Below are 14849 nucleotides of genomic sequence, written 5' to 3'. Positions count from 1 at the left end.
TGGCCTTCCAGGACATCCATTGTAAAGGAATACATATACATTACCAAACATCATCAGGTACACAAATGTTATTTCTACTCCTAGTAACACTAGCAAAGAACTTGACAGTTCACAAAGTATTTTATGCATTTTCTCCTTTATTCTTTGTATCTTCAAAACAATCTTACAAGGCAGGAAAAGGGGAGGTGCAATTATCCTCATGTTAAGGATGCAAAAACAAGTTCAGACAGATGGACTGACTTGCCCAAATTAATTAGAGGAAGAAATGAGAGATGAACTCTAGATTTCTAACATCAAATCCAGTGATATTTCTACTTCAACAAATGTAACCCCCACCCTTTCCCTCTCTTTCCCTTATCTTGCCTCTACATACATTCACAAATTTCATCAATTTATAGTCTCAGTGGATTTTGTCCCGTGAGCCTAGTAAATTCTAACATTCAAGGAGTGTTCTTTATTCTAAATGACATTTTTTAAAAAATATGTGTGTGAAATAAAACACACATATACCAAAGAGTATAGAACAGAAATGCAAAGTTAATGAACTATCATAAAGCAAATATCTATAACACTTTCACCTCATGAAGAAAACAGGATATTGTCCAAATCTCAGAAGCAATGTCTTTTGTCCATTTTTTTAATCAAATTATTTGTTTTTCTGTTTTTTGGGTTTTTTTGTTTGTTTGTTGTTCAGCTGTTTGAGTTCCTTATATATTCTGGATATCAGCCCCTTGTCAGATGCATAGTTTACAAATATTTTCTCCCATTCTGTAGATTGTGTTTTCACTCTGTTGATTGTTTATTTTATTGTGCAGAAGCTTTTTGATTTGATGTAATCCCATTTGTCTATTTTTACTCTTGTTGTCTGTGCTTTTGAGGTCATATCCAAAACATCCCTGTCCAGTCCAATGTCAGGAGCACTTCCTTTATGTTTTCTTCTGGTAGTTTCATAGTTTCAGGTCTTATATTTAAGTCTTTAATCCATTTCAAGTTGAGTTTTGAATATGTTAAAAGATAGGGGTCTAGTTTCATTCTTCTGCATGTGGATATTCAATTTTCCTATCACCATTTATTGAAGAGACTCTTACTTGTTCAATGTGTGTTCCTGGTGCTTTTGTCAAATATCAGTTGTCTGTTGATTTGTGGATTTATTTCTGGACTCTCTATTCTGTTCCATCGATCTATGTGTCTGTTTTCACACTAACATCATGCTGTTTTGATTACTATAGCTTTTTAGTATATTTTGAAGTCAGATAGTATGATACCTCCAGCTTTGTCTTTGGTTTGGGGCCTTTTGGTCTTTTCCTCAAGATTGCTTTGGCCATTCAGGGTGCTTTGTGGTCCTATATGAATTTTAGGACTGTTCCTTCTCTTTCTTTCAAAATAACGTCATTGGTATTTTAATAGGGATTGCACTGAATCTGCAAGTTGCATTCAGCAGGATGGACATTTGAACCATATTAATTCTTCCAATTCATGAGCAAAGGATGATATATTCAATGCTAAATGAAAATTTAAAAAAACTGCTGTCCAAGAATACTATGCCCAGCAAAGCTATCCTTCAGAAATGTAAGAAAAATAAAGTCCCTTCCAGACAAACAAAAACTAAGGGAATTCATTGCTACTAGACCAGCCTTACAAGAAATCCCTAAGGAAATGCTGCAACTGAAAGTGAAAGGGTGATAATTACCATCATAAAAATATGTGAAAACTAACTAGTAGAGGTAAATTCAAAATTGAATCCAGAATATCTCAATTCTGTAATGGTGCTATGTAAATCTTTCAAGCCTCTAGTAATAAGTTTAAAGGTCAAAATGGTCAAAAATAACTACAGACACAATTGGTTATCAAAGAACACACAACGTATAATGATGTGAATTAAGGCAACAAAAGTATAAACTGTTAGGAGGAGGATAAAAGTCTAGAGTATTTTTATGTGACCAAAGTTAAATTGTAATCAGCTTAAAATAGTCTATTATAACTATAAAAGTCTTTATGTTAGCCTCATGGTAGCCACAATGATAGAAATTGCAGCAGATACACAAATAAAAAGAGAAAGGAATCAAAACTTAGGACTATAGAAAACCACCAAACCACAAAAGTAAACAAGAGAGGAAGAAAGAAACAAAGGATCTGGAGAACAACCAGAATACAATTAACAAAATGTCAGGAGTCCTGTTCTTACCGATCAATAATAACCTTGAATGTAAATGGATTAAATTCTCTAATTCAAAGACATATAGTGGCAAACTGGATTAAAAGAAAAAAACAAGAACCTACTATGTACTGCCCAAAAGAGACTCACTTTACTCACAGACTCACAGTAGGTCCAGTAAGGATACATATACACGGAAAGTGAAGACATGAAAATAAGATATTCCATGCAAATGGAAAACAAAAGCAAGCAGGAATAGCTGCACTTACATTAGAACAAATAGACTTTAAGTTAAAAATTATAAGAAGAGACAAAGAAGGTCATTATATAATGATCACTAGAATGTTGAATTCCATTGTTGAATTCTCAGTTGCATTTATTTCATTCATTGAATTCTTAGACTTCTCTTGGGTTCTTTTTTATAATGTATATCTCTGTTGCATTTCTTATTCAGAAAGGTAAGAAAAATAAAGTCCCTTCCAGACAAGCAAAAACTAAGGGAATTCATTGTTACTAGACCAGCCTTACAAGAAATCCCTAAGGAATTTTTTTTCATAAATTGTTTTTCTGATTTCATTAAGTTATTTGCTTGTATTCTCTTGTATCTAGCTGGGTTTCCTTAAGATCATTATTTTGGATTCCTTTTCAGGCATTTAGTAAATCTTATTTTCTTTGAGGTTTGTTACTGGAGAATTATTGTGCTCCTTTGAGGTGTCATGTTTCCTGTTTTTTAATGTTTCTTGTGTCCCTATGTTGATAGCTGCACATCTGATGTGACAGTCACCTCTTCTAATTTTATGAAGTAGCTTTCTTAGAGAAAGACTTTTTCTGTAGATGCATTCCAGCATGTCAGTTGGATAGGGTATGTTGGCTTTGGTTCTAGATAGAGACAGAAGTGTAGTCTTCATGCAGTGTCTTCAGCTACAATCCACATCTGCAATATCTTTGAGTGTTTCAGTGGCCTAGGCTGCAGGAGTTTGTACTGGCAGTGGCATGGCTTTGCAGGATGCTGGGCTACCAGGTTGGTTCTCAGGCCAAGGGTGTGTGTGCACACACAGTAGGTCCAATCAAAAAGGGGTGTGGTCTTGCCAGGGGCAGGGCTACTGAGCTGGTTCTCAGGCTGAGGGTGAGTACATGCACCCTCATGGGTATAAGGGTGAGCACAGTAGATCTGCTGGTTAGGGGAAGCTTCCCCGGTTGTGCAGGACTGCCTGTCCATACAGGAAGTAGGGCACCATGTGCCTTTGGGCACAGTAATTTCACAGGGCCTATACTCTAAGTAACCAGGACTGTGAAGTTGTAGCCACCTGTATGAACATGGTGGAATAATGGGAAAGCCTTGGGGATGGAGAGATGCAGGGGCTACTGGCCCCCAGAACAGGACTCACTCTAGCAGTAGCTATAATTCCAGGATAATGCCATGACATAGCTCGTGGGTCATAGGGGATAAGGGTGTGCACAAGGTAGTTCCCTGCACTGGAGCAATGTAGCCATGAGAACTCCAGGCTGCTCCCCAAACTGGGCTCAGGGCCTGTGAGGACTGCAGGTTTCTTCTGTAGCAAGAACTGCAGGTGTCTGTGGTAATAATGAAGGTTGCAGGGGCCTTCTGCTTACCTTTTCCCTGCAAGGAGAAGTTTCTCTTGGCTCCAAATCAATCTTGGTGGGGGAAACAGAGTGACAGAGAAAGAGTGATTTCCTCCCCCTCTATGCTGCCATCCTGGGTTTCCATGCTCCGCAGAGATTCCATCATTTCTATGCTGTACTGTAGCACCCTCCTTCAGACACACTAGTCAAAATGTAGCTATTTATTTTATATTTTGGCCCTTTTGTAGGGGAATTAGTGCTAGGAACCCCTAGTCAGAAATTTTGTTGACATACTAATAATCTCTATCTTTATAATATATTTTAATACTTACAAGGAAATGACTCTCTCTTTTTTCTTCTATTCAATTTTTTTCTTGGCTCTTTCCAGCATTTTTGACAGAAATTTTAGAAAAGTTTTGACAAGTTTTAGGATACTCAGTAATTTAATTGGTATTATATTAAACGTATATTAATCGAGGAGAAATAACATTTTTAATACTGAGTGTTTCTATTTAGGAACATCTTTTGAAATTTCACTAAAACACATATTATTTTATGTTCCATCTATAAAATGATAAAATGTTGCATTTCTAATCGTGTAGGCAACTCTTTCTAATTTCTTGTTCAGTTGTTCCTTAGTATTTTGTTTCTTGTATTGTAATTGTGAATGCTGTTTTCCCTGGTTACATAACATATGCTATTCCAGGCATGTAAAAATGCTATTAGCTTTGAATGTTTATCTTGTATTAAAATAACATTAATAAGCAAATGCTAGTCATTTTTTTTACTTAATTTTCTTAAAATTTCAAAGTAGAAGCCAATAGATCATGTTTTAAAAATTATGTTTGTCTTCCTCCCTCCAAGACTTCCAAAACTCCTTCTCTTGCCTTTTAATTGTCTAAATACATTGGCTAGAATTTCCAAAGACAGGAGTAGGGGAAGAAAGTCAACTAAGAGAGATAAAACAGCCAAATGTGTCTTTTAAGACTATTCACATGATGAGTAATGTGAAGACAATTATCCTTTTTATGGGTATTATTATTTCCTTGAAAGTTTAAAAGAATTCTCCTAAAAACATATGGGCCTAGAGGCATTTAAACAGATTTTATCTCTTACCATTTTTTGTTTTATGTAAACTTTCCCACATTTCTAATTATTTTATATTTGGGTGTCTCACACTTAGGGGATTAGATTTGCTGGAAGTTTATCTTTCTCCCAACTCCCACCTCAACTCTTCTGCCCTTAACCAACTTTGGGACAGATTCAATTAGTTTATTTTCCTTTAATAAATTCATTATTTTCTACTTTTATTATAGTTGTTTAATTGGTCTTTTTTTTTTTTTTTTTTTTTTTTGAGAAGGAGTCTCGCTCTGTCGCCCAGGCTGGAGTGCAGTGGCCGAATCTCAGCTCACTGCAAGCTCCGCCTCCCGGGTTCACGCCATTCTCCTGCCTCAGCCTCCCAAGTGGCTGGGATTACAGGCGCCCACCAACTCGCCTGGCTAGTTTTTTTGTATTTTTTAGTAGAGACGGGGTTTCACCGTGTTAGCCAGGATGGTCTTGATCTCCTGACCTCGTGATCCACCCATCTCGGCCTCCCAAAGTGCTGGGATTATAGGCTTGAGCCACCGCGCCCGGCTAATTGGTCTTCTTATAGAGTCAAATGGTTAGTTGTATATTTTAATTATTTCCACAATTATTAATAATAACATTATTTAAAGATATAAATTTGTTTAGAGTACAGCTTTGGTCATATGCCACGAAATTTGATATGAAGTATTCTCACTATCATTATTTTCTAAATATTCTTTAACTACGGCTTTGGTTCTCTAACCAAAAACACAAATAATTAAGAGATGGATTTTTTGTTGTTTACATTTTTAAATGGTCTTTTTTTTTTAGTTTTAATTGACAAATAATAATTACATATATTTATGGGTACAATGTGATGTTCTGATATACGTTTATATTGTAGAATAATTAAATCAAGCTAATTAACAAATTCATCACATACTTAATGAGTGTGATTATTTTATTGTTTTGGTTTAGATACAAATTTTTACACTTACTGCATCATGATTATACCCCATGATCTGTACAATTTCCTCTTTTGGACTCTGGGTTTTTCATAGATGTTTCTGAGAGTGATCTATATATTAGACACATTACTTTTGCTAGATTACTCGAACCATGTAGACTCTTACTTTCCTAGCAAATTTCTCAAAGCAAGAGTATGTTAAAACCTCCCCCTACAACTGAAACAATTGTGTTGTTTTATTGTATTGTATTTCTGAGACTTTTAGCATTATATATTTTGATACACTACTATTTGACACATAAAAGTTTCTATTTTTGGAGGTGTTGAGATTTTTGTCTAATTTGCTTTTTCTTCAGATGTAATACAGCATATTTATTTTACTAGTTTTTTTTTTTTTTTTTTTTGAGACAGAGTCTCACTCTGTCACCCAGGCTGGAGTGCAGTGGCGCGATCTCGGCTCACTGCAAGCTCCGCCTCCTGGGTTCACGCCATTCTCCTGCCTCAGCCTCCCGAGTAGCTGGGAATACAGGTGCCCGCCACCACGCCTGGCCAATTTTTTGTATTTTTTTAGTAGAGACGGGGTTTCACCATGTTAGGCAGGATGATCTCAATCTCCTGACCTCGTGATCTGCCCGCCTCAGCCTCCCAAAAGTGTTGGGATTATAGGCTTGAGCTACCGCGCCCGGCCACTAGCGGTTATTTTTTAATTTAAAAAAATAATTTGACCCCTTTTTATCTACTTAGATCACAAACTGAGGCAATGCTTATTGATGCTTTTCCATGCAGATTAAGGAATGTAACATAATATTTTTTTCACTCCTTTCATATACCTTGCTTTGTGAGGTAGTACAATCCAGAACTCCTGGTCAACATTATTTAATAGTAGTTTTATATTATACTACATATTGTCTGAAGAATTATTTGCATCTTCATTGCCTTTGCATAAACAGATTTATAATAATCATTTTGGGCCCAGAGTCCTCACTGACAGACTTCTCTGCCACCACAACTTTTCCAAGCTTCAGCTCTCTGGTGTTTTATTCTGATTCCTCTCCCCATGAGCTCAGGTATATCAAAAGTTGGAAACTGGGTGTGTATGGGATTTATCTTCATCCTTAACATTCAAATATTCACCAGAATATGCAAACATAATGAGCTCTTCCCCTGGTGATTTCAATGGCTTCAATGATTTTACTCACCAAGCTGTACTTCAATTGAATTATTTTTTGGATAAATGATTTTAGGGACACTTCCTCCATATCCAGCTCTTTCTGCTAAGAAATCATACCCACAGGAAATTCATTAGAATCACATATGATACATTCCCAAGCACTTTGATGCAATAGCATGAAGCCCAACACAGCAGACCATCAATAAACTCTGGTCAAAATCTCACTCCATAAATACACATTTTCAACCAGAAGTAACTGAATTGCCAAAAAAGAAAAAACAATAAGCTAGAAGCTGAGCTATAAAGAGAGTCCACTTTGGCCATTATATTTTGGTATAAACCATAAACTATATTGTTTACAGTGTAAACTAATAAGCTTGTATAATAAAATCTCATTACTTAATAATCCAAAAACACTTTTCAGGCAGTGGCTATAATAAGCAAAGGCCTGGCTTAGGTGCTAGCTTGAGAGAAATGGTAACCCTCTTATTTCACCTTCAGAAAATTCCCTCACGCAATTCCTGTTCCATGGCAACCATTACTCTGTTTTCCATTTCTACAGTTTTGTCCTTTTAAGAATGTTATAGAGATGGAAAAACACATGATATCATGTTTTTGAATTACTTTAAAATAACCTTGGGAACTGGTGGGAGTGAGTAGAGGTAAAGATGAAAAAAATCTAACCAGAAGTTGATAACTGTCGAAATTGGGTGAGGGATCTGTGAGGGTTCATCACATCTTCAGTTTTGCTCTTCCTCCTCCAACTCTGCATTTCCATATTCTTTTACATCCCATCCTCTTCTGTTATTCTTCCAACTTTTCATCCTACCACCAAACTTTAGCACTGTCTCCCTGTATTGACTCCCTGGACTCCCTGGACTCCCTGCCCCTGAGTCTTTCTGTACTTCTTCCCTCTCCCATTTGTCTACCAAAATTTAGTGGTCACCTACTTAGTTCCATTATTCCTCCTATATATTTGGAGTGGGATATGGAAAAGTTGCAAGAGAGGAGCTAAGAAAAATGCAAAAACACATACATTTTATGATGGCAATAATAATTGTGCATTCCACACACTATTTAAATGCAGCATGTCCCAAACAAAAGTTATCCCCAGCTAGTTAATGTACCATCACCCACTAGATCACACACATGTAAAATCCAGAAGCCATTCTGGGCAACAGCTTTTCTTTCACCTTCTTCCATCTATCAATCACCAAATTCAACTACTTTCACCTCCTTATTTCTCAGTCTGGCTTTTTCTTTACTCCTAAGCCTTCCATTTTCCATTCTTTTCCTAAGCAATCTCATTCACACCCACTTCTTCAAATATCATTTCAAGGCCAATGACTTTGAAAGTCATGTCTCCAGTCCTTCCTCTAAGCTCCAGACCCATACAGGCCATGACCTACTCTGCACCTCCCCAATCCAAAGGCACCTCATCCTCAACGTAGCAATGACCAAACTTATGGTCTCACTCCTAAATCTGGTTTTCCTCTAGAGCCATTTTATTTCACTGAATAGCATCACCATCCAGTCAATAGTGCATGTCAAAAAGCCTGGTTAACATTTTTGACCTTGCCATATTTCTCCCCATATTCAGTACAACACTAAACCCTGTAGGTTTTACCCCTTAAAATGCCTTGAACCCATCCACATCTCTCCATCTTCAATGACACCATGTTACCTGTGCCTTCATGCCTTACCTGAACTTCTACACCTGCACTTCTGATCCACCCTAGAAAAGATCATTCTGTGCACAGCAGCCAGTCTGCTGTTTCAGAAGTGAAAATCAACCCATGCTACTCTCCTGCTTTCAATCTGTCTGGCTGCTTGTCATTGTTCTTAGAATAAAATTCATGCTACTTACTCTGAATTGCTGGTTCCTACATGATCTTGGCTCCTGACTACTTACCCAGCCTCATCACCTACCATAATTTCTCTCATTCAGAATCACTCTAGCCCTGCTTTCCACTTCTCAGATACTCCAAGTGCCCTGTTGTGCTAGGGTCTTCACATTTGCTACTTCCTCAGTCTAGAAAAAATCTCCCCAACTCTATCATCCACATAATGCTTCCTGACCATCAGCATCACTATTATCAGAAAGCTTTCCCTGAGCCACTGCCTTCTCACCAGGCCCTGGTCTGTTTGATCTCAGGTTTTTCCTTTCCTTCATTGCTTTCATCTTCCCTATAATTACACATCTTATTAGTGAATTATCTGATTAATCTCTGCCTTCCTTCCTCTCAGCCTTCAAGCTTCATTAGAGCAGTGGTGGTGGCTGTTTTCTTCACCACGATGTTCTCTCTGCCTGGCACAGAACATAGCTTTGTTCAGTACTCAGCAAAGAGTCCTTAAATGATTGCTTGAAGAAGAGCTCTCCCATGGCCTCTTCCCAAGTTGAGACTATCAGCACTCTTTTGGATATTTTATCAGCCTCCTAAGTGGTCTCCAAGCTGCAAGGCCCTCGTCAACTCTGGCTTCAAACCATCTCAAAACTGACATCTCCCATCACAAATGCAGCCCAATGACTCTGCATTTGCACTGTCCCAGGGCCCTTCAATGGCTGTGTGGTAAAGCCTATGCATATGCAGCCACCTGGACCTTGCCCCTGTTTAACTCCATGGCCTCAGCTCCCACCCTCCCCACCCCATATTCACATAGGCTCCAATGAAAGTCATTTTAGATCCAACATAAACATAATGCTTAATACTTCCATGCTTTGTCCTATACTGTTCCCTCTGTTCTCTCTGCCTAGAGACCCCCTCCTCACCCTCCTTTACTTTTGTGAATCCTATTCATTCTTCAAAGCTCAGCTGAGAACTCCTTTCCTCTTAGAATCCTTCCTAGACCATTTGCTTGCCACCCATGGACCCTTCTTAATCTTTTCCTGCTCCACAAACACTGTCCATGACTCTAGCCTTAGCACATGATGTTAAAATGATCCATTTAACCCCTAGATTCACCACCACCAGGCTGATAGTTTCATAGTAGAAGAAACAATGCTTTTCATTTTTGAATTATCAGGACCTACCATAATACTAGCATATAACAGATCATAAATAAATGTTTATTGAACATGAAGTAGTGACTACTGAACCCAGTTACTTCTTAAGGGATTCTTCATTTTACACGAGCAATTTCACCTTTCAAAATTTCCCCTCAGTTACCAATGTAAAGGTAATGCGTTATAGAAGTCAATCATTCGCTTAATAAATAGATCTGTGCTTAATCTAGGCCAGGCACTGGGCTCAGTGCCAGGGATTCCACTTTGAACAAGATGAGGAAGTTGCTTTCTTTCAGAGAGATAATGGTCAGTAGAAAACCCAAGAGCATTAAAATTAAAAAAAAAAAAAAAAAAGCCGGGCGCGGTGGCTCAAGCCTGTAATCCCAGCACTTTGGGAGGCCGAGACGGGTGGATCACGAGGTCAGGAGATCGAGACCATCCTGAGCTACACGGTGAAACCCCGTCTCTACTAAAAAATACAAAAACTAGCCAGGCGAGATGGCGGGCGCCTGTAGTCCCAGCTACTTGGGAGGCTGAGGCAGGAGAATGGCGTAAACCCGGGAGGCGGAGCTTGCAGTGAGCTGAGATCGCGCCACTGCACTCCAGCCTGGGCGACAGAGCTAGACTCCATCTCCAAAAAAAAAAAACAAACCTTGTACAATTAATTTGCTTAATTACTGTGCTTTTAGCAAGAACAATTAAAATTGAAAACCACCCAAAAATATTTAAATTAAAGGAGCAGTTGCAGCAAAGAACATGGAAGGACTAGAACGGGCTCTCTAGAAGAACAGCTGGAATGCAGGGAGTCACTGGACTGTACAGAATAAAGAGCCCTGTCCTGCAAAGGCAGCATCCAACCACGCTGGCTCCCATCCGTGCTGAACAGATCCCCTGAGGGATCCACAGCATCCGGAAATAGCTCCGTCTCCCCCAGTACTCAGAAGTGTGATGGAAACTAGTGACAAATAGGAAAGTCTATATCAAAGAAGTATCCAGCCTTTGGTTCTTCTCATCTAGATGAGTAAATATAGAAAACAACTTTCTACTAAAGAAAGAGCAAAAGCCACTACAGCAGGAACTCCTTGTCCAATGTGTTTGGAAAAACCAATGCTGGCCTGGGCACTGAATGCCAGTGCTCTGGCTCTGTTTCTGACAATAACCAGCTTTGTGACCTTCGGTAAGTTGCTTCTCTCCTGCAACTCTGTAAAATGTATAGCTTGGGGAGAGAATGTTGAGCAAGATGGCAGAATAGAAGAATCCGCCAATTGTCTCCCCTACAAGGACACCAAGTTAACAACTATCTACACAGAAGAAACACCTTCATAAGAACCAAAAATCACTCATAGTATCTGGTTTTAACTCTGTATCACAGAAAAGGACACTAATGAGATAGAAAAAACAGTCCTCAATCGCCAATGCCACCCTCGCCAACCCCCCACCGTGGCGGCATGGTACTGAGAGTGTCTCTGGTTGCTGGGGAAGAAAGAACACAGCAATTGTGAGGCATGAACTCAGTGCCATCTTGTTAGAACAGAACAGAAAACCAGACCAAACTCAGCTGCCACCGGCCCATGGAGGGAGCATTTAAACTAGCCCTAGACAGAAGAGAACTGCCGATCCCAGTGATCAGAACTTGACTTCCCATAAATCTTACCACCAAAGGCTAAAGTGCTCTGGGTCTCTAAGTAAACTTGAGAGGCAGTCTGGACTGCAACTCTTAGGTGAGTCCTAGTGCTGCCCAGAGACCGTGTACTGGAGTGGGGCATGCAATATACCTCAGTATTCCCATCTAGGACAGCCAAGGGAGTGTGGGCATCACCCCTCTTTACCACCCCAGACTGCACAGCTTATAGCTCTAAAAGAGATGCTTTCCTTCTGCTAACGGACAGGAGAGGGAAGAGTAGAGAGGACTTCATCTTGCATCTTGGATACCAGCTCAGCCACAGCAAGAGAGGACAATGATCAGAGTCATGAAGCCCCTGTTCCAGGCCTCCCAGAAAACATTTACAGACAGACCATGGGCCAGAAGGGGACCCGCTGCCTTGAAGGAAAGGATTCAGTCCTTGCAGCACTCATCACCTGCTCACTGAAGAGCCCTTGTGCCATGAGTAATCAGTAGTAATTATCCAGGTACTATGGTGAATGCCTTGGATGAGCGTCTGAAACTTGCTGGCTTCAGGTGAGACTCAGCACATGACCAGCCACAGTGATTATAGGGCAAAACTCCTTTTGCTTGAGAAAAGCAGAGGGAAAAGTTTGTCTTGCACTTTAGGCACTAGCATAGCCACAGGGGAGGGTAGATCATGAAACAGGCTCTTGAGGTCCCCGATTCTAGGACTCGAATCTTGGCTGGCACTTCTGCATATGCTCTGGGCCAAAAGGGAGCCCAATGCCCTGAAGAGTGAGTCCCAGGAAGGCAGCATTGGCCACAAGCTGACTTAAGAGCTGTTGGACCTTAAGACAACATCTGCGGTAGTCTGGCAGGACTCCTTGTGGCTAGCTGTGGCGGTGGCTATGGATGGTGAGGCTCCTTTGCCTTTGGAAAGGGGAGGGAAGAGTGGGAAGAACTACGTCTTGTGGTTTGACTGCCAGCTCAGCTGCAGCACAAAAAAAACACTTGGTAGACTTCTAAGGTTTACTCTAACCCCTGACTCCTAGACGGCACCTCTGGATCCTCCCAGGGCCTGAGAGACCTCACCAATGGCAGCAGCCCTGATGGAAGGGACACAGGCTCGGCTGGCTTTGCCACCAGCTGATTGTAGAGCACCAGGGCCTAAAGCAAACATAAGCAGTAGCCAGGGAGTGGGTAAAGCAGGCCTTGGGCAAGACCCAGTGCTGTGCTGGCTTCAGGTCTGACCCAGCAGTCATAGTGGTCATGGCCACAGGGGTGCCTATGTCACTCCACCCTCAGCTTTAGGTGGCTCAGAACAGACAGACAGACTCTGTTTGGGAGAAAGTAAGGGAAGAGAACAAGTCTCTGCCTGATATCCAGAGAATTATCCCAGATATTGTCCAAGATCATCAAGGTGGTACCTCTACAAGTCTGCAAGAACCACAGTATTACTGGGCTTAGGCTGCCCCCTAAAGCAGATACAGCTTAGATCAAAACACTCAAATCCTTTTGAAGGCCTTCCCAAGAAGGACAAGTACAAATAAGCCCAGACAGTGAAGACTACAGTAAATACCTAACTTTTCAATGCCCAGACACTGAAGAACATCAACTAGCATCAACACCATCCAGGAAAACATGACCTCCTCAAATGAGTTAAATAAGGCACCAGGGGCCAATCCTGGAGAAACAGAGACATGTGATCTTTTAGTCAGAGAATTCAAAATAGCTGTGTTGAGGAAATGGAAAGAAATTCAAGATAACACAGGAAAGGAATTCAGAATTCTATCAGATAAATGTAACAAGGAGATTGAAATAATGTTTTTTTAATCAAGCAAAAATTCTGGAAATAAAAAAATGCAATTGGCATATTGAAGAATGCACCAGAGTCCTTTAATAGCAGAATGTATCAGGCAGAAGAAAGAATTAGCAGGCTGGAAGACAGACTATCTGAAAATAAACAGTCAAAGGAGACAAAAGAAAAAAGAATAAGAAACAATGAAGCATGCATACAGAATCTAGAAAATAGCCTCAAAAGGGCAAATCTAAGAGGTATTGGCCTTAAAGAGGAGGTAGGGAAACAGAAAAGAGTAGAAAGTTTATTCTAAGGGATAACAGAGAACTTCCCAAACCTAGGGAAATATATCAGTCCCCACATACAAGAAGGTTATAGAACACCCAGCAGATTTAATCCAAAGGAGACTACCTCGAGGCATTTAATAATCATACCCTCAAAGGTCAAGGACAAAGAAAGGGTTCTAAAAGCAGCAAGAGAAAAGGAACAAATAATATACAATAGAGCTCTAACACATCTAGCAGCAGACTTTTCAGTGACAACCTTATACACCAGGAAGGAGTGGCATGACACATTATAAAAATGTTTACCCTAGAATAGTATATCCACAAAAATAACCTTCAAACATGAAGAAGAAATAGACTTTCCCAGACAAACAAAAGCTGAAGGATTTCATTCGCTGACCTGTCCTACAAGAAATGTTAAAGGGAGTACTCCAATCAGAAAGAAAAGGACATTAATGAGCAATAAGTAATCATCCGAAGGTACAAAACTCACTGGTTATAATAAGTACACAGAAAAACACAGAATATTTTAACACTGTAACTGTGGTGTGAAACTGTTCTTATCCTAGAAAGACTGAATAATGAACCAATCAAAAATAATAACTACAACAACTTTTCAAGGTGTAGTCAGTACAATAAGATATAAATAGAAGCAACAAGAAGTTAAAAAGCAGGGGAATGAAGTTCAGGTGTAGAACTTTTATTAGTTTTCTTTTTGCTTTTTTGTTTATGCAAACAATATTAAGTTGTTATCAGGTTAAAATAATGGGTTATAAAATAGTATTTTCAAGCCTCGTGGAAACCTCAAACCAGAAAACATACAATAGAGACATAAAAAAATAAAAAGCAAGAAACCAAATCATATCATCAGACAAAATCACCTTCACTAAAAGAAGACAGGAAGGAAAGAAAGGAGGAAGAGAAGATCACAAAACAAGCAGAAAACAAATAGCAAAATGACAGGAGTAAGTTCTTACCTATCAATCATAACATTAAGTGTAAATGGACTAAACTCTCCAATAAAGAGACATAGAATGGCTGAATGAATGAAAAAAACAAGACCCATTGATTGTTTCCACACTTCACCAATAAAGACACACATAGATCGAAAATAAAGGGATGGAAAAAGATATTCCGGCCGGGCGCGGTGGCTCAAGCCTGTAATCCCAGCACTTTGGGAAGCCGAGACGGGTGGATCACGAGGTCAGGAGA

At 39.6% G+C, this 14849-nt stretch overlaps 1 protein-coding gene across 3 annotated transcripts in view; it reads right to left on the bottom strand.

Moving 5' to 3' along the window:
* IL1RL2 (interleukin 1 receptor-like 2) overlaps positions 1–14849 on the bottom strand; it is a 52351-nt gene that overhangs the window by 19677 nt on the left and 17825 nt on the right. For 2 of the 3 annotated variants that reach the window (XM_011956603.1, XM_011956604.1), the window contains exon 6: positions 6974–7048. In XM_011956603.1, the coding sequence (XP_011811993.1) occupies positions 6974–7048 (75 nt within the window). The remainder of the gene's footprint in view (positions 1–6973; positions 7049–14849) is intronic. The other variant, XM_011956605.1, reaches the window with a different exon arrangement.

The sequence above is a fragment of the Colobus angolensis genome, unplaced genomic scaffold, assembly GCF_000951035.1.
Source record: "Colobus angolensis palliatus isolate OR3802 unplaced genomic scaffold, Cang.pa_1.0 Scaffold42, whole genome shotgun sequence".
Lineage (NCBI taxonomy): Eukaryota > Metazoa > Chordata > Mammalia > Primates > Cercopithecidae > Colobus > Colobus angolensis.
Note: the sequence above shows the minus strand (reverse complement) of the source record. Positions and strands in the feature narration are given on the sequence as shown.